This window comes from Capricornis sumatraensis, chromosome 10 (assembly GCF_032405125.1).
Source record: "Capricornis sumatraensis isolate serow.1 chromosome 10, serow.2, whole genome shotgun sequence".
Taxonomy (NCBI): domain Eukaryota; kingdom Metazoa; phylum Chordata; class Mammalia; order Artiodactyla; family Bovidae; genus Capricornis; species Capricornis sumatraensis.
Window position 1 is genome coordinate 9,714,348 of NC_091078.1, and position 23,166 is coordinate 9,737,513.

Genomic DNA, 23,166 nt, shown 5'->3' on the forward strand with positions numbered 1-23,166 from the left:
CTGCCGTCTCTGGGGTCGCACAGAATCGGACACGACTGAAGTGACTTAGCAGCAGCAGCAGCAGGCTTTCTGGTAGAGCAGAGATCAAACAACAGCCTTGCACAGGCTGGCATGGTGGGGAGTGGGTTTCTCCCGGGGGAAGGGAGGCAAAGTATGGAGGACAGCTGTGGTCCCAGCCTCCAGGTGCAGCCACACACAACGGGGATGGAGGTCAGATGGAGAAAAGGTCACAGCCTGGGAATGCTGAGACTAACCTCCAGGGACATATTCCAGGGAGGTTACATTCCTGTTGGTCTGAAGAAGTTTGCTCCAGGCGGCTCTATCCTCTCAAACAGGAAGGGGAAAAGGTCCCGGGAAGGAAAGGGACAGGAATGGCCTCAGACAGGGAGTCATGTGCCTAGCTCTGCCCCTCATTGCCCACAGGCCCCAGGGGACTGTGGCTGTCTGCATGTTCAGGGCTGGAGAGGTCCAAGCCCGAGGGAGTAGGGGTGGTCACGAGTGAAGCTAGACTGCCTGCCTGAAGCACTTGGGGGACAGCACCCTGAGAGCAAGCCCGGCCCATCAGCACACAGGAGTGGACACAGCTAATCTGTCCAGGGGCAGGGATGGCACCGCCCCAGCCTCCCTGCTGAGGGCAGAGCTGAGGAGGGAGGGTCCCATGTTCCCCACCAGCCTGGGCCCCCAGCCGCGCACACAGGCTGAAGCCAGCAGAGCCAAGCTCTATCAGGGAGAAGGTGGGCGCGGTACTTACGGCTTTCTGAAGGGAGTCAATGAGGTTCTGCAGGTCAATGTCATCCCGGTAGGATCTGATGTTGCTCTCGAAGAACTCCCGGAACCGGTCCCTCACCCAGTCCTGGAACAGGAAGGCCAGCACGGCCACGGCCAGCTCCAGGAAAAAGATGAGCACGATGGTGCTGCAGAACTGCAGGGGGGACACGCAGGGAGTGGGTGTCACTGCACCTCAGCCTTCCGACCAGACCACACCCCCACCTGACCCAGAACTTCTGCCTCCCACTAAGAGCACGGGCTTGGCAGCCAAGAGACCCACGCCGGAGCTGGGGAATCGCACGTGATGGGCTGGGTACCCTGGGCACCTCATCCCTGCTCACATCGCTGCACTACTGGTAAGTCAGATGAGCAAAAGGACAAGCAAGCTCCAAGACAATGGGCCAGCCATCTCCTATGAAGGAGCACCCCCTCCAACAAGGAAACCTCCCCACAGGAATGAATGGCTATCCTGGCCCACCAGGCTGTCAGCTCCTTTAGCGTACAGACTGTGCCCCAGACACCCTATCTGACCTCTCTCCTCGCACCTACAGCTAGAAACCTGTCACTTGCTAGAAACCTGTCACTCCTACTTTAGGGATAAGGAAACAGGTTTACTCAGGTCACATGCCTGAGACGCAGAACCTCTGAGTTCCCTGGCAGGGCTCTTGACAGCTCTGGAGTTGCTAATGTTATCAGTGCCTACTCTGTGTGCATACGATAGTCAACTGAGTTAAACTGCAGGGCACCGGCTCCCTTGGGGTGGAGTTCTGTCAAGGCCACTGCAGCGACAGGTCCACACCCCTCCGTCAAGGCGGGGTTCCAGCCTGCAGAGCTCATGTTATCACAGCCACTAGCACTGGCCACACTGCACACTAAGCATCTATGCCACAGCCAGCAGTACCTCAAAATAAGACACACACACACACATACAAACATACATACACGCAAGGCCCCCCAGAATGTAATCTCCATTCACAGAGAAGCAAGATAACCAAACAAAAACGAAAAGCAGGAGGGGGAAAAAAAACACATGTGTTTTGCTTTTTAAATTAAGCCCAGAAAAAAGTCTTGATCTAATAAATTCAACAAATAATATATTGCAAAACATGATTATGTGTTTCCCCCACCAGGTGCTATTTAATTTTAGCTGAATGCATTTCAAAATAAATGTGTATCTAAATATAAAACTAACTCTTAGTAACTCAAAGTTCTGCCGGGAAATCAAGGATTCTGCACTGTACATCCAACACATTCATACCCCCTGGAGGAGGCAAAAGATTTCCTAATATTGACATCTTCTGATCTTAGCCAGGAAGGGCAAAGGTGATTAGCAAACAAACAACTGGAACTGCAGGGGGGAGATAAAAGGTGAGGGAGGGGCAGGTGACTCTGCCTACTAGGAGCTGAAAACCAGAGGGGCTCAACTTCTCCCCCGCTGAGGGCCTACTTCATCTGATTGTCTCCTGAAACCTTTCCTTTTTCAGTGGGCAGCAGGGTACAGAGGGCTGCCTCCTCCCCTCACTGCCGCATCCTGGGGCAGGCTTCTAAGAGTGGCTACCTCGCCCCACCCACTCCAGCAGGCAAGGGCTAAGCCTGTCCTACAGAGCCCGCACCCCTGCCTCCCCACCATGCTTCCCTCTACCCCCGTCCGGGCCACTCACAAAGTTGAGCAGGCAGATGTTCTCCCGCAGGGCCCCCACGCAGCCCGCGAAGCCCAGGGTGAACATCACCACGCCCACCATCAGCACCAGCACCACCGGGTCAACTCCATGCATCCGGGTCACTTTGGTGAGGTCGGATAGCACCCCCTGAAAGAGGCAGAGAAAGCAGGGTGACATCAGCCTTGAAGAGTCGAGGGTGCCCTGCGGGGACTGAGGTGCAACAAAATGAGGACAGGGAGCTGCCTTCCAGGGCTGTCTTCTCGTTAACTGCCAGGCCAGCGCATGGCCCCTGCCCAGCGGCCCTCTCAGAGGCCCAGCAGATCTTTGCCTCCCTCAGCTCCCAGTGGCCCTCCTGCTCCCAGACTCCATCTTGGCTGTCAGTTCCTCACAGGCAGACCCCATGCTTCTTTTGTAGCCTGTAGGATATTGATGGGGTGAAAAGGGGCCCTGGGGCACCCTGTGGTCAAGGCACCCAAAGGCCCTGGCCTCTGGTCATCTGGCGGCTGACTCTGCATTCAATTCATGGAGATCGCCATTATCTTGAGATGAAAACGGCTTCAATACGAACAGGCTTGTGAACAGCACATGCACCAAGGACAGGTGAAGACAGCACTGCCCACTGACTTTTCGTGCTGATGCAGATGTCCTGTATATATCCGCGCTGTTCAAAACGGCAGCCACCGGCCACACGTACGACTACTGAGCACTTTAAATGAGGCCTAGCGGAACTGAAGAAGTGAATTTTAATTTGTATTTCACTTCAGTTAATTTAGATATAATCAGCCACGTCTGGCTAATGGGAACCGGAACAGACGGAGCAAGCAGCTCTACAGGATCAACGGAGGAAGCAGTGAAGAGCAGCCAGGCCAGACACCCAGCGGGACCCGGGCAGCCAGGGCAGCCAGGCCTAGGCTCTGGGCCCGACTGGCTGAGATGCTGCTGTTCCGTTCTGGTCACACGGTGGCGCTATGAGGCACGGTTTGCACCAGCTTCTCGGTCACTAGGGCAAAGGGACATTGCACTGCAAGCACTTAAAGGGGCCCAAACCTAAAGGTGGACCTTACCCAGTTCCCAAGGCCATGTCAGCAAAGCCCACAGACCTAAGCGCTCCTGCCTCCTTCTTCTGAAAGTAAAGAGAGGCCCCACTGCAGGAACAGAGGGCCCTGGGCCTTAGGCTTAAGAGAAAGCTTTAGCTCTCACCGTTTCCTGCCTGGTCTCTCCACCTCCCCAGTACCCACCGACTCACAGTGCAAACGGTGCACCAAAGGTCCATTCTGCTCACATCCGGTCTAGTCCCCTCCTTGGAGCTCCAAATGCCCCTTGTCCTTCTGGACAGTAAGAGCCTGCTTTCCTCTCCTCCCCTGTCCTCCATAGGCTGGGCAACGAGGCTCATGGGTGCTAAAGATGTGCCCCTGCACCACAGGGCACCCCAGGGGGCACAACCCAGAGCCTAACTCCCTGACTCAGGGGTCCTGTCCACGGGCAAGAATGAGAGCTTCAGGAATTACCACAGCTGTGTTCAGGGACCTGCTGGCTCCAGAGACACAGTCCATTCCAGAAGGTAGCCGCAGGCCTGCCCTGGACAGAGCTGTGGACACGCCCCGGGATGACTCGGGGCTTCTGGAAACAGAAGAGAGGGCTCTCCATGCTCATGGGGCTCAAAATCCCAACTGGCCCAGCCTTGGCCTCTAGCAGCGACCCTGCCACAGGGAAGCCAGGCTAGCCACAGGACCCCAGGAGTTTTCATCACAAGTTAAGTAACTTCCAAGAACTGGCTCTGTAAAGGTTAATGACCACAAATCATTGCCCTGCACAGGAGGGGCTCTTTGGGGAGGAGTTTGGAGGAAGGGACAATTAAAGCTGAATGAACCTGGTGGACTACTGCTCGGGGTTCCAGTGACGGTCACACCTACCTTCTCGCTCCACGCCCATAGTCCAACTCCGAGGAAGACAACTCCAGCCAACTGAGCAGGGGTAGGGGAAAGAGAGAGAGAGAAAGTTAAGTCAGAAACCAGCTCCACGAACATGCTTCTCAGAGGAGGGATCAGACTGCTAGTGTCAGAGGGGGTTCCTGGCTCATGTCCACGCTGGGCAGGGTAAGGCAGCCCCTTTGTCCCTGCAGATGACAGGGATTCCAGCAGAACGGTTGGACAGTGAGGCTCTTCAGGTAACTCACACCTGTCTTCCCTGACTGCTGGGACAAAGTCCTTCGACCCCGGCTGGCCTCATGCTTGGGAGAGCAGAGACAAAGATCTTGGAACAGTCTCTGACCAGGAGAGACTCTGGGGTCAGAGACACTGAGCCACAGCCTGCTTCTCTCCTGTTCCCCAAGTCCCTACTCACTGCAGTGCCCTGTTTGGGGCGTAAGAGGACATCATCCCTTGTGATGCCTTCAAGGGCTCGCAGTGCAGGTAAGGCTCTGCACAGGACTGCCATCCTTCTTGGGTCTCCAGCCCTGGAGACATACTCCAAGCACAGAAAAGCAGCTGCCAGGCTGAGCTTCCTCCCGTACCGTACTTACACTCCACGTGGTGGGACACACCTGTGCTCAGGAAACGCTGGGTTATGTTACTGAATTAAGAGGCCTGCACTGAGCCATGTGCTAACCCCAGAACCGTGTCCCCCAACCCTGACCTCTCATCCACAGGAGCCCGCTGGTGCCAAAGCGCTCCACCTGTCCCATGACAAAAAGAGACCCTCCATATACACCCCACAGCTTCCTACACCAGGAAGGGTTTTTCCAGAGCAAACACTTCGTGGCCTCAGAAATTAAGCAGCCTCCTGTTGTTCTGCTTAACTGCCTTATATTCTGCTGGCATTTTGCTGCCATTTATCAGGACCTGGTAATAAACAACAGGGCAAGGTTCTCTGTGACTGCAAGTTTCCCAAGTGTGTTCTCCAGCTTCAGGACCCTCCTGCCCACTGCAAGCCCTAGGAGGCTGGACTTGGAGGAAAGGCCTTCGGAGAAAGCCCGGGAGTTCCCAACCTCCTCTGGATCACAGGCCACTTTCAGAGGCCCCACATTTTGGAGGGAATTTCAGAGGGTTCACAGACTCCTCGTTGCTGTTCCCACCGCAGTCTGTGGACTTCAAGTGAAAAAGTCCTGCCAAGTGACCTGATCCACCCGCCCCCGCCCGCCCCCCAACTCGACTAAGTACCACAGGGGCTGAGAGGGCCAGGATGAGAACTCTGAACCCAAGTCCCCCTGAAAGCAAGTTCCCTGACAAGTTGATGATTAATCGCTCTACCCACAACTTCATTCCCTTTCTTGTCCCACCCCTGTTCTCCTTGAGATTAAGGAATATCAAAGAAAAGGGGAGACTGAAACCGAGCAGAACCCTGAGGGACCTTGCAGGGTCCAAGCCCCTCCACGCCCTCTGCTTCTTGTTGGCCTCCCCTCCTCCTACCTGTTCCAAAGAGCAGACTCAAGCAGTTAACGATTAGAATAATGACGCAGGAGTCACAGGACTCCTGATTCCTCCGGAAGGGATTTAGATAACAATCTGCCACTATCTTTAAGTTGTTCTGCAGAATAAGACCCCCACCCTGTGGAGGAGGGCGATTACACACTGACGACAAGAAGTGTAGACCCCAGACTGGTTGGAACTGGAAGGCTGAGGATTCAGATTCCTGAAACATTACCTGTTACCTCAACACTAACCAGTCAGAAGAAAGTCCACAAGCTAACCACATACCCTGTGGCCCTCACTACCAACATCTGCCTTTACAAACACTTGTCTGAAAGCCTTCAGGGAGTTGGGGTCTTTTGAGCACGAGTTGCCCATTCTTCTTGCTGGGCATTCTGCAATGAACCTTGTACTTCCCTTCACCACAACCCTGTGTCAATTAACTGGCTTTGCTGCAAGTTGGGTGAGTGAACCCAAGTTCAGGTCAGTAACAATTCAGTAAGCAGTGAGGGAGAAGACCCAGATCCTAAGGCTCAGGTTAGTTCATTCATTTCTTTACTCATGCATTCAGTGGACACTGAGCAAATGCTAGGCACCACCTCAAGCACTGGAGACAGCCTGCACCACGCGGCAGAAGGTCCCTCTGCTGCTGGAACTCGGGGGCCAAGGAGCCGACATGAGGTTCTTTCTACCACATCACACCGATCCCCCACTTTTCAGTCCTCCCATTGGATTAGCCAGCTGATAAAGGACGTCATTTTCCTTGATGGGGTGCATGACCTTCCATTCCTGAGTGTCTGACACTGTGTGGTAAGCAAGCTGGAAGGTGACTAGATGCTCTCTGCTGAATCCTATAGACATCCCTCCCCACCATTCCTTGCAGTCTCTGATGACTCACTTCCCTCTTTCCAAGCTGGGAGGTCGAGTCCTTTGCCTTAGCTTATCCACCCTCATCCACCACAGTGGTCCTTCCCTCCTCCACTGAGGCACTCAGCTCTGGGGACAGGAAGGGTGCACACATGGTTGTCTTCCGCTCCTCCCCGTCACTCCGCCTCAGTCTCTTTTGAGGGCTTACCCTCCTCTTTCAGAGCCCTCTAAATGCTGGAGAGCCTCACTGCTCGGTCTTGACCGCTGCCCTCCCCTAACCCTCTGGATGATCTCATAACTCACACAGCTGACGCACAAACCCCAACCTCCAGCCATAGCTGACCCCGAGTCAAACACACCAATGTCTCCTGACCTGTCCTCTAAATACGACCAGCAACATTTCAGTCTTCACACGCCCCCAGAGGGAGCTGTGGTCTCCCAACTCCCCCGTTCTCACTAAATGGCACCACTGACCAGCTACTCTTAAGACAGAAAACCTCGACCTCAGGCTTGACCGCTCTGGCCCTCCAACTCCACATTCAGCCTACCAGGACCTGCTATTAGTCCCACCTTCAAAATACGTAAAGAACCCTCTCTGCTCCCACCTGTCCAAGCCATCACCCCTGCAGGGACCTCGCAACTGTCTCCCCACAGGTCCTGAGCAACTAGAACAACACTTTAATAATATATATCAGATCACCCTCCTCCTCAGAATGCTCCAATGACTTCCTTTTACACTTAGAATAAAATTCAAACTCCTTGCTGTGGCTCACAAGGGCCTGGGTAGCCAGGCTGTAGCCCACATATCCAACATTATCTTCAACCCAGCTCCCTGGCCCCAGCCCCATCCCGGATCACGGCCATCTCTGCTGAAACCCAGACATCCCTCCCCACCACTGTGACTGTTTCTTGAACTCATCTGCCTCACCCCTGCCTCAGAACTTTGACTCGATCCCTTATCGTAGAATGTTCCTCCTCCGCATCCCTTCCTGGCTTCCTCCCTCACTCCATTCAGCTCTCTCCAAATTTCACCTCCTCAAACACACCTCCCTTTGCCATCCTGCACAGACTGTCTCCCACGCATCAGTCCTGACCTCCTTCCCTGCTGGATCTTCTTTATGGTACTCATCCCAGACCACGTGACCTGTCTACTGCGTCTCCTCCCCTACTTACGCCCTCTGAGGGCAGAGAGGTTTTCTATTTTGTTTAGGGTTGCCTGACCACTTTGCAGGACAGCCCACCCAACACCAGGTACCACACGGGATGGTGAGGGAGGTCTGGCTCCTGCAGCCCTCTCGCTGAACACAGTCAGCTTGAGACACCAGCTCCGTGCCACCACAGCCCCGTTCTCCTTCTCCCAACACAATGGGGCTCCAAGAATAAGAGCTCATGGTTTTTTTCCATTCTCTTTCAAAGGAAGAACTAAAGTTAACTTGCAGCAGAAAGACAGGAACTGAGGTGGGGGGTTGGAAGGGTGTCACATGCCAGATCATGCATCCAGTGAACACTGGCCCCAGGCAGGAACTTCAAGGACCAACAGTTGTTTCAGAGACAAGAAGACTGAAGGAGGGCCAGACAGGGGAAGTGACCTGTCTGGGAGCTCACACAGCAAACTCTTGAATGAGCCAGGACTCTGGCCAGCTTGGCATGGCTCCCTGTGGAGCCCCTTCCCTGGCCACACCCCCCTCCCCGCCATCTCCGCCCCGGGACAGATGGTCTGTGTAGTTGGGATGCCCTCTTGGCTGCCAACCATCTGGGAATGCCTCCAGCCTCGGAGTAACCTGCTTTGTTGCTCATCTATGACCTGATTAAATTCCTTCTCAAAGAACGGAGTCCAGCTCCCGCCAAGCGCAAAGAGGCCAGCCTTGGACCATCAGGTTCGCACACCGTGGTGGTCACCAGGGCAAGCAGCACCACCCTCTCCTGGGTAACTGGTGCTACGTTAAACACAATACACTTAAAGAGGCCCTCCACCCCCCGTAACACTGGTACTGTTACCCCTGTTTTTCGAATGGGAAAGTTCAGATGTAGGATGATTTGGTTATTGCCTAAACTCACACAGCGAGCTGGTGCAGAAGTCAAGAAACAAACCTGCCTGTCTCTGACTGTCTTGACATCACGTTATCTCACTGCACAGGGCAGCCGCGAATAGTGGGCACCAGCATACGCCCTCCACCGCAAGGGGCAGTCACAAGTGCCCAGTGGCATGGGAGGCTGCAGACGGGGCTTTGAGGCTGTGCCACAGTAAAGCCAATGGAGGACCACTCTGTGTCCAGTCAGGACCCCTGTGGGGGTCACTGTGAAGATTCAGGAGTGACCTGAGGCAAAGGCCCCCTGTGTAAGAAGGTGAGAGGTTTCCTCCAGGGCATTCTGGGCTGGTCCAGCCCTGCTTTGTTCTGGAAGCCCACATGGAGTCAACTCGCAAGGTGGGCAAGCCTTTAGCCAGCAGGTTCCGGACACGATGGACATGTAGACACCTGGCTAGGTTCTGAGGGACTGGAGGAGGATTCCAACACCAAGCAGGTTAAAAGCAGCCCCTCATCACCGACAGTTTAGTGGCCCTGGTCTCTTGCAAGATTTCATTTCAGTGTGAAAGTGCTCAGGCAATTACTGCAGGCCCCAGTGCCTTTCCTCCACGAGATCAAGACAAACCACCAGCAGTCGTGTTGTTTTCAGGCTGTTGGCCTGCCAGCCCCTGACTCTTATAGATTCCATTAGCTGAGGCAGGCACCCCTGGGCCACCTGAGGGCGCCTCCGAAAAGAATCAGGAGGAAGCACTGAAACCCAAAGGAGTCCTGGGCAGCGCTGAACAAACAGCATGGGTCAGTGGGTCCTGATTTCAGCTCCACCCCACAAGTTCCTTGTGAGAGGACTTCTGTGAGTCCAGAAATTTCTCTGAACCCGTTTTCCTTTGCAATGTGAAGGTGACCCCTCCTGGGTCAAAGGAGGGTCAGAGGAGTCATCCCGAATGATATGCTTACCCTCGGGCACTGAGCAAGCCCTGTCTGGAGGCAGAGCAGAGTCCTGGGGGGCCTTCAAGACCTTATCAGCATTTGCTGGATTGAAGACACTGTGCCTCACCCTCCAATGACACAGTTTGTCCTGATACAAGGTCAGAAGCATCTGCTTCACTGGGCTTCTGGAGACAGAGTAGAGTTTAAGGAAATAGGGGCCTCCTGGAGGCACTTTTCAAGTGAAATGGGGAAAGGATGATGGAAAGAAAACAGGGCAGGGAGTAGAAAAAGCTATAATAAAACCGTTCAGCTCTGTTCCTAACTTACCTTGTGGCTTTAAGAAAACCATAGCTCTCTTCGACTTAAGTGGAGGCCAGTGATCTCCAAAGACCTCTGTTTCTCCTGCTGCCTAAGCTCCGCCCCCATAAATCATGCCAGGTGAACCCAATGGTCCTGGCACTCACTCTCCAGAACCGGAAATCCTGGCCTGGCAAGTCCAGGGAACACCAGAGATGCCTGTGGTCACGTGAAAGGATGCCAGAGATGGCACAGATCCTAGACCCAACCTGGTCCTGACAGCCAGTGTGCTGAGGTCAAGATGAGGGGGCCTTGCCCTTCCAGACTGCATCCACTCTGGAGCATAAAGAGAGCATAAACGGACTGCTTCTTTCAAAAAAAAAAAAGCTTAAAGCTAGCCACTTATGGGTGGGAGTTTGGAAGTTCTGGGGGCCGGAAGGGATGCTGGAGCCCAGCTTCCTCATCTCAGAGGGAAACGGGACGGGGCGGGTCAGTGCCTTGCCCTGGGTCACACAGTTATCACACACCAGCCTTTCCTCCTGCAGGAAGGGCGGTTCTGAAAAACCAGAAGCATGTGTGCCCTTCCCACAGAGCCTGTGAACCCCTGCGAGGGGCCCCGCCAGGATGGGGAAGGACACCCCACAGGGGTCTGGGGCAGCTTCCACAGACACTCTGTGCTCCCAGATAACAGGGAGCCCATGCACAGAATGCCCGGCCCAGGGATCTGACTCTGGTCAGCCTTTGAAAGAAAGGAAGGCGGAGGATGGTTACAGGCAGCGGCCCCAGGCGATAGCGAGAAGGAACCCCCAAACCCGCCTCACCCCCGCCCCAGTCCCTGCCATTGCTGGCACAGTTGGATGATTAACAAGATACTAAGCTGAGGGTCGGCAGTTCCATAAGCCAAATAGTAAGTATTTTCAGTTTTGCCGGGTAGAAGGTCGCTGTTTCAGTTACTCAATTCTGTTGTTTTAGCAGGAAAATGGGCAGGGCTTATTCCAAAAAATGTTGTATGTGCTAAAACGGACAGAGAGCCAGGTTTGGCGTGCAAGCCATAGTCAGCCACGTCCTGCACTCAACTATCATACTGAAACCATCTGAACCTAGACAGGGTTTCCTTCAGTTCAGCCACGTGAACCCCAGGACATCCTATAATTTGGGTCTCCAACCCTGGTATATTTCCATATTACTTCAACAGGTCTTAATAGCATAAAACTACAAGTAATTCAAATAATATGTTTCCACAATGGAATATCCCACAACAATGAGAATCAACAATCTATAGTTATGTACCACAGCAAGAATGAATCTCAGACACAAGATGCCAATTCAAAAGACTTGATATGGATTGAAAGTTATGTCACTCCAAAATTCACATCTTGAAGCCGCAGCCCCAGTGTGATGGTATTTGGAGACGAGGAGGTTAAGTGCGGTTACATGAGGTCATGAGGGTGGAGCCTCCATGATTAGAGGAAGAGAGACCAGAGCTTGTGTTTTTTTTTTTTCTCTCTCTCTCTGCCATGTGAGAACACAGCAGAAAGGCAGCCACGTGAAAGCCAGGAAGACAGCCCACACCGGAACCTGACCATGCTGGCACCCTGATTTCAAACTTCCAGCCTCCAGAAATGGGAGAAAATACATTTCGATTGTTTAGGCAACAAAAGCAATGGCATGTGGTAATGGCAGCCCAAGCTGACCAAGACAGGAAGAATATCGGGGCAGAAAAGCTGTGTCTAGCATCCAAACAAAAGTTACCAGATAAGCATGACCTATAAAAAGGAAAAAAAAATCAGTAACTGGAAAAAAGACAGGAATGAGAGAGAAGATGGAATCAGCAAAGACTTTAAAACAGATACTGTAAATATACTCAGAGATTTACAGGAAAATAAGCAAAGAGAGAAATAGAAAATATATAAAAGATTCAAATGAAACTATTAGAAACAGAAAAACCAACATTAGAAATGAAAAATTCACTAAATGGGCTTAGCTGCCAGTTAGACACTACAGAAGATGTGTGAACTCAAAGAGAAAGCAATAGGAACCATCTAAATTAAATGATGGAGTGGGTAAAAAGAAAAAAAAAAAAAAACTGAGCAGCATCTCAGTGACCTGTGGGACAACAAGGAATTCAAGGCGGGGATGGGGTATATATTTAAAGAAATAATAATTGAAGTCATCCCAAATTTGATGAAAAATATAAACCCACAAATCCAAAATGCACAATGGACTGCAAACAGAACACAAGAAAACACACCGGCACACATCATGATAAAATTGCTGGAACCCAGTAAAAAAAGAGAAACTCCGCAGGAAGCCAGGGAGAGAAAGAAAAGATACTTATATAAACAATATACAAGATATTTATTTAACCAAATGAAATGAAAACATCTCAAGACATGTGGGATACAAACAAGCATGGAGCATCATCAAACACAGGCATACCCTGGACACATTTGGGTTTGCCTCCAGACCACCAATACAAGACAAGTCACACTAAACTGTTTGGTTTCCCAGTGCATATAAGACTATCTTTATACTATACTGCAGTCTAATAAGTATGCAACAGCATTATGACTAAGGAAAAAATGTCCATATCTTAATGTAAAAATACTTTACTGCTAAAACATGCTAACCATCATCTGAGCCTTCAGCAACTCATAATCTCTTTTACAATAGTAATTAATCACACATCCCCATAACAAATACAATAATGAAAAAGTCTGAAATATTCCAAAGATTACCAAAATGTGAGAGACATGAACTGAGCCGTTGCTACTGGGGGAAATGGTGCTGATAGACTTGCTCGGCTCAGGGTTGCCAGAAGACCTTCAATTTGTTAAAACTGCTGTGTCTGGGAAACACAATAAAATGAGGTACTTACGCTATAGGAAAAAAGAAAGATCTAAAATCAATGACCTAATCTTCCACCTCAAGAAGACAGAAAAAGAACAGCATGATCCCAAAACACATAGAAGAGAGAAAATAATAAAAAGCAGAAATCCACGCAACAGGCTGGACATGGATGGTGATGATGGGTGAAGAGCAACATGAACACACTTAATGCTACTGAACTGGGCACTTAGAAACGGTTACAATGCTAAGTTCTGTTACATAGGTTTTACCACCATTTTTAAATATAAAAACATTTTAAAACTTTTTAAAGAAATTCATGAAATTAAAAACAGAAAAGAAAAAAAAAAAACAAACCCAGAGAAACATCCTCTAAATTAAAGGAAGCCAGATCTGAGAGTGAAATTTAATTTATAATGACAGAAGGCAGATCAATGGTTGCTGGAGGAGGGGGTGGGGAGAGAAAGACTACAGAAAAGCACAAGTTTCAGGACAGATGGAAATCTTTGATATCTTTATTGTGGTGATGGTGATTATACAGAGTGTATAGCTGCCAACTTAGTGAGCTGAACATCCGAAATGGGTATATGTATTCTATTTAATTTACACCTCCATAGACGTGATTTTTTAAAAAACACATTTCTGGGAGGGGAAAGGTATAAACAAGGTGGGAGTAAGCTACTCCCCCACAGATGACAGATCACCCCGTCAGACTGGGCCATGCTGACTATTTGCCAGAAGCAGAGTTACACACACCATCAGTTACTCAGCCTTGACACCACCCTGTGAGTGTGTAATAATCACATGTCCCAGGCAATAATCACAGTACACATACTGCCCATCCTCGCAAATTCCTCCTGGGGGTCCCAGCCTCAGATGCGCCTGAACCAGTGAGATCAGGAGCTGAGGGCCTGCAACGATCAGCCACTCCCAGTTCAAGTGGAGCCTATAATTAAGCAATCCTTGCCCTCTGTCTTGGCAAGCCAAATATGGAAAAATACACACACAAACACATACCCGTGTGCGCCAAACAATAAGGGAATCTATTTCCTATGAACCGGGGCAGCCTTTCTGGTGAATATGATTATATAAATGTGTCAGGCCAGTCAAAACAATGGACACACCTTCTGACCTATTTAATCTCACTCCTGGGAACCTATCCCAGCAAATAATTTCTCGTCCGTTCCCCAAAGGCAAGAATCTGTGTTACAAAAGCTAATCACAGCGTCCTTATCCAGGATAGTAGAAAAACAACCTAAAAGTCCAATATGGAATTTTCAAAGACATGGTCAGGAAGTCTACTTGGCAATCTGGAATGCTCTATCCTAAGTGATGCTGATACGAAAACGCAGACTGCAAAATGAGGAGGATACTTTCACCAAGTGAAACTGTGAGTGAGCGCAGACAGGAGAAGGGAGCCTGTAGGAGGGAACACAGTAAAGCTGGGGGGCCTTGTGTAGTTCTCTAGAATTTCCAAGCAAATACAAAAGTTCAGTATATAAAACTGGAAGGGGAAAAGGTACTACTTCTCAGCAGTGAAAGCGAAATACTCTACGTCTGTTGTTCCGGCAAAATTCTTAATAACCTCTCTTTCATTCTTTAAAGTTTCCTGACTTGGACCACAAATTACATGCTTACCCTACTCATGGGAGGCATCTGTTACTTTGAAGGAAGGGGCCTCAAGCCATGCTGGTCACAGAACACAAATGTCCATGTTTCTTACCCAGAAACAGGCTGCACTTGAGGCTCAGAAGCGAATTCCTGCATTTTACAAGCAAGGAAGCTGTGGCTCATGTCCCTGAGAAGTCCCAGGGCTGGGGCTCTCTGTGAAACACAGGCTGATCGTCTGTGCCTACAAAAGGCCCTCGGTTCTACACTTTTAATCCATCTCTGAAATAGATCCTGGCAAGGGCTTCATCAGAACCTCTGCAGATTAAACTCAGTGTTTGTGGTGGTAAGCAATCCTGGAGTTGCCAGCATCATCGGAATCATCCCTCATTGAGGATACACTCAGTAAAACCAGGCAAGCCCAAATTCTCTCCAGAATCAGGTGGGGGTGAGAATGAACAAAGACAAAGGCTGCATGCCTCTCTCAGCTTCCCTTCCTCTGCACGTCAAAGTGAGATATTTCAAGAATTTTAATCATAGTGAGGCTTCCCTGGTGGCTCAGTGGTAAAGAACCTGCTTGCCAATGCAGGAGACACGGGTTCGATCTCTGTTCCGGGTGGATCCCACATGCCACAGGGCAACTAAGCCCGTGTGCCACAGATATTGAGCCCGTGCTCTAGCGCCTGCGAGCAGCAACCACTGAGCCCACATGCTGCAACTCCTGAAGCCCCAGAGACTGTGCTCCTCAACAGGAGAAGCCACCGCAGTGAGGGGTCTGCACATCACAACTGAGAGTAGCCCCCGCCTGCTGCAACTAAAGAAGAGCCGGTGCAGCAATGAAGACCCAGCAGAGACAAAAATAAATAAATAATTTTTTAAAAAGGAAACTTAATTGTAGTAAAGTACACATAATATAGGCAATGGCACCCCACTCCAGTGCCCCTGCCTGGAAAATCCCATGGACGGGGGAGCCTGGTGGGCTGCCGTCTATGGGGTCGCACAGAGTCGGACATGACTGAAGCGACTTAGCAGCAGCAGCAGCAACACATAATGTAAAACTAACCATCTTAACCATTTTTAAATAAGACTACTCAGGGGCATTAAGTACATTCACAGAATTGTCAAACCATCACCTCCATCCACAGGTATCTTTCCATCTTGTAAAACTGACCCTGTTCAACAGTAACTTCCCACTTCCCCTTCCCCCAGTCCCTAGTTTCCACCATTCTACTTCCTGTCTCTGACTACTCTGCGTACCTCATATAAGTGGAATCATAGAGCGCTTGTCCTTTTGTGTCTGGCTCATTTCACTCAGCATAATGTCCTCAATGCTCACCCATGTGGGAGTACATGTAGGAATCTCCCTTATTTTTTAAGGCTGAGTAATAGTCCATGGATGAGACGGTGTTGGATGGCATCGCCAATTCAATGGACTCCAGGAGCTGGCAATGGACAGGGAGGCCTGGCGTGCTGCAGTCCATGGGGTCGCAAAGAGTCAGACACGACTGAGCGACTGAACTGAACTGAACCAAATATTCCATGGCATGTATAGACTACCTTTTGTTTATCCATTCATCCTTCAGTAGACACCAGGGTGGCTCCACCTCTCAGCTATTGTGAACAATGCTGCTATAAACAAGGGTGCGCAAATACCTCTTCAAAATCCTGCTTTCAGTTCTTCTTGATATAAGCCCAGAAGGAGAATGGCTGCATCATATGGTAATTTTTTTCACTTCTGGAGGAACCATCATACTTTTTTTCCACAGCAGCTGCACCATTCTCACCAATGGTGCATAGGGATTCCAATCACTCTGCATGCTCGCCAACATTTATTATGTTCTTGTTTTTAATAATACGCATTCTAAGGGGTGAGAAGTGGTATCTCATTGTGGTTTTGATTTGCATTTCCCTATGTCAAAGTGAGATTCCACCCCAGAAACAGGTCTAACACAACCAAGGAATGATTATAATTTTAAAAAGCCAAAGAAGGGTAAAAAACGTTAGTGTCCTCAAAATGCTGTGTTGGCAGCATTTCCCTGACATCCCTGTGATGAAAACCCCATGAAGCCCAGCTCCATGCTCACCTAGTAAAACATGCAGTTCAGAACAGACACAAATACTGGGGCATCCATGTTTCTTGCCTCCAGTAAGTATTAAATGTCCCATGGGAAAATCTTGGTCCTGAAGTTGGAAAGAGACAGCTTAAAGAACAGCACCACAGGTATTTGCTATAAAGAATGTTACTGTGAAAATAATTCTGGATGGGGCAACCTGCTAAATAAAACCTCTGCTTGTTCCAGCACCTAGAACTGGTCAAAGAATCAACAAGTTGCTTCTTCATATTCAAACCTGCCTACTGAGCCCAGGTCCACCATTAAGGCTGTCATCCTGCTCCACTGCTCACTGTCAATTCATCAAAATCAAACAAAAACTCTCTGCAAAACGATCCAGCAAAATAATCCAAGGTGGAAGAAGATATAAATTAAACAAGATCAGCTGAATAGGTAACTTTTGAAGCCAGTTGATGGGAGCATGGTGGTGGTGGTGGGATGGGGTTGGGGGATGTTTCATTATATTGTTTTATTTCTGTATTTTCTCCACTTAAAAAAGAAAACTCCTCTGAGAAAGCATACCATATTACACATTTTCAGCAACCTTGTGAAGCAGGCAGCAGGCAGGTGAGAGCAATTCATAAAGAAATTAGCTCAGGTGGGAGTCCAGACTGGCACCCAGGAGCCCCGGCTGTGCCATGTACTTATCGAAGGGCTCTACACCCCAGTTCTCAGACCTCACTCCACGTTTCCAGCCCCTGCACAGAAGACAGCAAATCTTTGCCTAAAACTCAGCAGGGAGGGGCCAGGCGGCCTCCCCCTCTCATTTTCCCAACCACGCTCTCAGTCCTTGTTTCCCTGACTGTTCCTTTTTGTTCCATCCCATTCTGCCCCAGTGGACACCAACTAAAAAATGATTAGCTCTCAACCACACACATTGCCAATTCTGCAAAACTCTGATAACACTGGAGCCTCCTTCAATAACCAAACAGACCTGCTACAATTCTGGATTCATGAACTCTACAATTTGAATTTGCTGCTGCCAATGTATTATACGGGGTAGGTTAGTAAAAATTCCCAAAAGCAAAGAATCTGTTCTGAAGAAGCTGTGAAGAAATGGAGATTCCCAGGCCCTCAGCCACAGCGGCCGCAGGAGAGTTTCACTCCAGATGCAAAAATCAGGATGAGAGTCAGAGGTTGAGGTGTAAGGCCAATAAGCACAGCCGGCCAGCTGGCTGAAGGGTACAACAGCTGGGTGGACAAGGCCAAAAAGGTCAAACCGCCAGTCTAAACCAGGTGGCCCTGAACTGTGCATCTGGCTGGCAGGTGGGGACTCCAGGTGGGGCCAGAAGGCTCCCCTCCAGACAGGTAGCAATGCAGGTCTGGACGTCACACATCTCAGGGAGGGGCAGCCACAGTCTTCCCATTAGGAGGGGTCCACAGGAACCACCTCAAATGTTCAGCACTGCTCTACTACAGGGGCAATGAGGTGGTTGCTAATGAAAGGTTGTCTGGGACCAGAAAAGTCCTGGGGTAAACAGCCAAGCCACTGAATCCCACCCTATTTCTCCAGGACAGAAACCCACACCCCCCCACCCCACCTCCACAAATTTGGTATAAATCATCAGGAGATGATGCTGGAAAAACAAGGGTGAAAGGCTGAGAAGTGTGGCAAGTCTGCCTTATTGTCAAGTATTCCAGTCCAAATAGGAAATGTCAACATCCTCAGCAGAGGCAACTGTGGCATCATGACCACTCACCCTGTGCCTCCTCCTCTATCTGGTCCCCTCAGACACTAGCTGCAGACCCAGACACCAGAAACGCTGCTTATATTACAGGGCGGTTTTAAAAACTCTCTATGTGTGGTCAAGTGCTCTTGTTCCCCTGCACAGAATCCATGTCTGCCTCTCTCTGAACCAATCCCACCAACATGCTCTGATATCTCTCTTAACCCCTTGACCATCTCCAGCTAGTACCCAATTTCTCTGCTTGTCATTAAGGCAAGAGTCCTTGAAAGAACTGTCATGAGTCACTGGTCTCCACTCTCTCATGTCCCATTAGCTCCTGGACCAGCTCGAGGTGGGTTTCCACCCCCAAGCAGTTCTGGTCAAGGTCACAACCTCCACCTTGTCAAAGCCAATGTCAGTATTCTGTTCCCACCCTACTCCTCTCTATGTGAAGGGCTTCCTCTTGAGACTTCCATGACACAAAAATCTCCTGGTCTTCCTTTGACCTCAGGCCACTCACTCACAGCCCACTTTGGAGTGGACTCTCCTCCTTAATCCCACCTCTAGCATCCCCACCTCCACATACAGACTCCTCCTCTCCTCAGTCAATACACTCTCCTTCAATAATCTGGTCACCCTTTCCTCTGATGGTGACCAAGACTTGCATTTCGAGGAAACAGACAACTCCATGTGTCTGGCTAAGAGATCATTCTAACTCTTCTGCCCCAAATTTCATCTCAGAACTTGGGACCACCACTCATCCCTTCACTCTTCAGAATCTTTCCAAAATCAGATGACACCATCCAACTTATAACATACCAAGTGTTATTAAAAGGAGCAGAAAGTAATTCCAGCTACTTACTGGGAACCACTGAGTCCCACATGACCTGGCTTCTTTGTGCCCATGTCCTAACCTGTGTCCCCTATGCCCTGTACTCACTCAGATCCAGCCACATGGAATTCCTTTTGTTTCTTGCACATACCAAGCTCATTCCTGCCTCAGGACCTTTGCACATGCTGCTCTCCCTAACCAGCGCTTTCTTCCCAAGACCCCACATGGCTGTGTATTGATTAGTATTCAGGTCTCTGCCCACAAGCCTTTCTTTTGAACGTCCTTCCCAAGCACCCTGCCCAAGTGGTTTCTCCTTCCCTGCTCTGAGGCTCTTAAGCTAATACCTCTTCCAGCTGAACACCAGCATTACAAGGGCAAGGCTTTACTACCCTTGTTCACCCTTATCTCCTAGAAACCAGGACAGGGCCTGGCCCACAGTCCAATGTGCACAAAGGACCTCACAGCTGATGTCTCACTGGGGCATTCCTGGAGTGTGGGTGGAGGGAAACTGGGTCAGAGCCCCAAGCCTTCCTGAACCCCCTAGGCTGAAGAAGGGCACCTTAAACTGGTCTTTAATCACCTTGGCCTTCCCCATCACAGCACTTGATGGTCTATTTTATAATTTACTTGTTACTGGCTTCATGAGGGTAGGGCCATGACTGCCACCTCATGGGGGCCAGGTAAACCCAAAGTACGTGAAGAAGCATGGTTTCCTAACTAAGGACAGAGAACACGGCCGCTCTCAGCCACTCACCCAGAAGACGATGTTGTAGCTGAAGAGGAGGTATTTGTACCAGCAGCTGACCTCGGCGTTAGAATATCTATAATAGTGCATCTTCTGAGAAGCAGGATCTATGGAGAAAGGAAGAGTGATGAGACGGCAGGCTCAGTTTTCCAAACCATTTCTCCAAAATCTGCTCCCCAAGGAAGGAGCAAAGGCAAGATACAGAATCAGACTCCCGAAATTCCCAAATTGTTCCATGTTCTTTCAGTAGTCCAGACAGAGGTTTAATACTAATGCCAGCTATAGGTTAGACAAAAATCAGCAAAGTCAACTTTCCATAAACAGCCAAAATAGGAGGAAAATTTTTGAAAGAATGGAGAATAGCAATTTCTAAAAAGTGTCCTGTAGACTTCTGCTGGGAACCTTCCCAAACATTTAGGTCATCACCTCTTCATTGGGTATTTATTCCCCCACTTCACAACAGGGAAACAAGAGTTCAGAATGCTCATGTGACCTGCCCAACAGCAAGACAAAAACCATAGCGTTAAGGACTCAAACCAAGGCAACATGGGGGTGGAGACAGTGGTCCCCGCAATCCACATTCTTCCCACCCACTGCTTGCGGCCAAGCAACCAAGAGTTGAGGGAACCAAACGAAGAAATGAGGGCTCGACTAGTGAGAGTCGAGTTTGGGAAGAAGAGATGAAAGAGCAGGTTTGGGCATGACCTAACAGTGGCCAGTCAGCAGAAGTCACACTTGTTCATCTAATATTTTCTGAGACAACCTCTCAAGTGCAGCCCAAGAGGTAAGGAAGGCAGAGTGCCCTGGCCTGGGTGGAGAGATCCCGTGAACTCACAGCAGCCGGTTTTCACCCCACTCCCCCTTTCCCTGCCTAACCTCCCACCCTCTAGGACCACTGCTTTGGCCTCCTTGGGCTACAGTAAAGCTTAGATTATAGAACACCAAACTGCACAGGGTGAAGGGTGGGCCTGTCTCCTTTATCTGTGTCCAAAGCCTACAAAGGAGGGTGCCCTCAAAAGGAGTGCAGTCCGAGGGCCTGGTCCACCTTCACTGTGTTCATTTTTGAAACATGATGGCGACCCAGGTGGACCCTTAACTCCTCCTCTGTCTGCTGCCCAACAGTGGCTGAAGGGTGGGGGAGGTGCCTCAAGCTGACCCTCAGGGTGGGACTGAGGCTCACTGGAAATGCCCACCCCTGGCCCCAGAACTCACCCTACTTCCCAGGGTGAGGAGAGGAACAAGAGGCAACCCAAGGCCTAGGGCAAAAACAAACAAGGCGACTCTGGCAGTGGGGAGACAACCCACCCACAGCTGCCAGTAAGAGAGCAGCCTTGCCGCGGAGCAGCCACCACAGAATCCCTTCCTGCCGAGGCAGCCTTGGCGACCTGACCCCTGGTCTGTAATGTTCTGAGAAAGTGCTGCCAGGCAGGCACATGAAACCACATCCCTCTGGAAGTGGGTACTCTGACTGCTCCACCATCCTTCCCAGAGCAGAACCAACCAACAGGCAGAGACCGGACACCACTGCCCGCTGGCCCCCTCCCTCCCAGAGGGACAGGAGTATGGTCAAGGCCCAGCTGGGAGTACCAACCTGCCTGGCCTGAAACCATCCAGGGAGCGGGCAGTGACCCAGCAGCCCATCCCCACCTCCCCGTCCCACCAGCAGAGCAGCATTTCTACAACACTCCCTTCCCAGAATGCGCATGAACACAACTCCCGGTAACAAGGGAAGATTCCGAACACGAGGACACCGAAGGCCTGAACACAGCCTGGGCCACACAGGATGGCTGCAAGGAGATGAACAGGAACTCCTGGACAAAGTCCTTCCTTCGGCCACATGACCTGACCCTGAGCAAGCGTCTGCCTCTCCAGGGCCTCAACTAAAATGGGGCCGATCCCTAAGGTCCCTGGAGACTGGGGAGGGCTGCTCAGGCACAAGACCCTGAAGTTCAGGAATCCTAAGGGGTGCTCCTTGGAGTCATTTAACCTAACCGTAGTAAAGAACTCTGCTCAAAGCTCTGAAGCAGTAAATAAAGCCAGGCTCCCTTCTTTCTCCTGGATCTTGGCTCCACAAAGACACCAGCTAATTAACACTGGCCTGTATGCCTTCCACAGCAGGGCAGACCTCATCCCTGCCCCCTAGCCCAGGGCCTCTGAACAATGATGACCCTGAGGTGACACAGGGACTCGCCGCGTGGAGATCCCTGATCTCCTTCTGCTCCGGCCATGTACATGGGAGAACACGGAACGGCCACAGGGAGCTCCTTGTCAGGAGGGCTGCAGGGAGCCAGTGCTCTGGAGTGTGGGTTCTCTGCAGGGGGCTGGTTTTCTCACCACCTGTTCCTCACTCTTCCACTGGGCTCCCAAGGTCTCGCCCCACAAAGACTCAACCAGGAAATAACTCTGCCTTTATAAATGTCAGGGTTCAAACCCACACACAGAGAATCTCAACATCTGTGATATAAACCCCAAGCCTTCACTCCATGGTGACTTAAACACTCAGAACTATACTAGCCAGGTCTATGCCAGGGAATGATCAGAAAGAAACACCCTAACCATGCACGAGATAATGCGTCATCCTCAGATATGCCTGCCACTCACCCCCAGAACACTTGCTTGAACATTGCACCAGTTCTATTGGACCAAAATAACCGTATGAGGTCTTGGGGTAGGGTGTTTCAATGACACTTATTTCCCCATTCCAACCCACAGAAGAGGAAGCTGTTGAAGGGAAACAGTGCAGTTTAGTCTTTCTTCACCCCCTTGTTTACTCCTCCCCATGGGGAGAGAAGGCGCTCAACTCACCGGGAGGTGGGGAGAGGGGTCCCGCACCGCGCCGCACGCCATCAAAGGAGCAGCAAGGAAAAGCTGCCTCTTGCTCTTGACCTGCCAGCTCTGTCCTGAGACCAGGGTGGGTAGAGAAGGAGGTCCTGAGCTTCAACCAGAAAATCCAGGTCCCCACATAGGCAAGTTCTGGATTTAAGTGGAAGGAGGTAACAGTGAGATTTGTTTGGACCCCAGCCTAAGCCACATCCTCCAACACAGAGCCTTGGGTTTGGGGCGGAATGAAGGCAATGAGTGTCTGAGGTCTGGCTTGGCAGCTTCAGAGCTTGAAGGAAGGAGGAAAGACTGATGAGTGCTCCCCCACCAACCTGAGGTGTTACCCACATTTCAAAGAACCCCAAAAGGTGACGAGGATGGTGGTGCTGTAACTAGAACCAGACCCGACCCAGAAGTCAGCCAAAATGACTCCAGAGTGACTACGGTCCTCACTTCTCACCATAGTTGTTAACCCGAGTAGAGTCATATCGGAGGGAGGCAAAACTCAGCTCTCTACCAGCTAACGAATTCAGTCAATACCAAAAGCATTTACCCTAAATACCTTAAATACACAGACTAAAA

General features: G+C 50.4%; 1 protein-coding gene across 1 annotated transcript in view; it reads right to left on the reverse strand.

Annotated features, from left to right (window-relative positions):
- The window catches only part of TSPAN14 (tetraspanin 14), a 55,371-nt gene that overhangs the window by 8,887 nt on the left and 23,318 nt on the right, over positions 1-23,166 (reverse strand). Inside the window, exons 2-5 of the mRNA XM_068981723.1 lie at positions 19,774-19,871; positions 4,343-4,393; positions 2,430-2,576; positions 752-922 (exon numbers count right to left, since the gene is read on the reverse strand). Coding sequence (XP_068837824.1) covers positions 752-922; positions 2,430-2,576; positions 4,343-4,393; positions 19,774-19,854 — 450 coding nt within the window. The 5' untranslated portion in view covers positions 19,855-19,871. The remainder of the gene's footprint in view (positions 1-751; positions 923-2,429; positions 2,577-4,342; positions 4,394-19,773; positions 19,872-23,166) is intronic.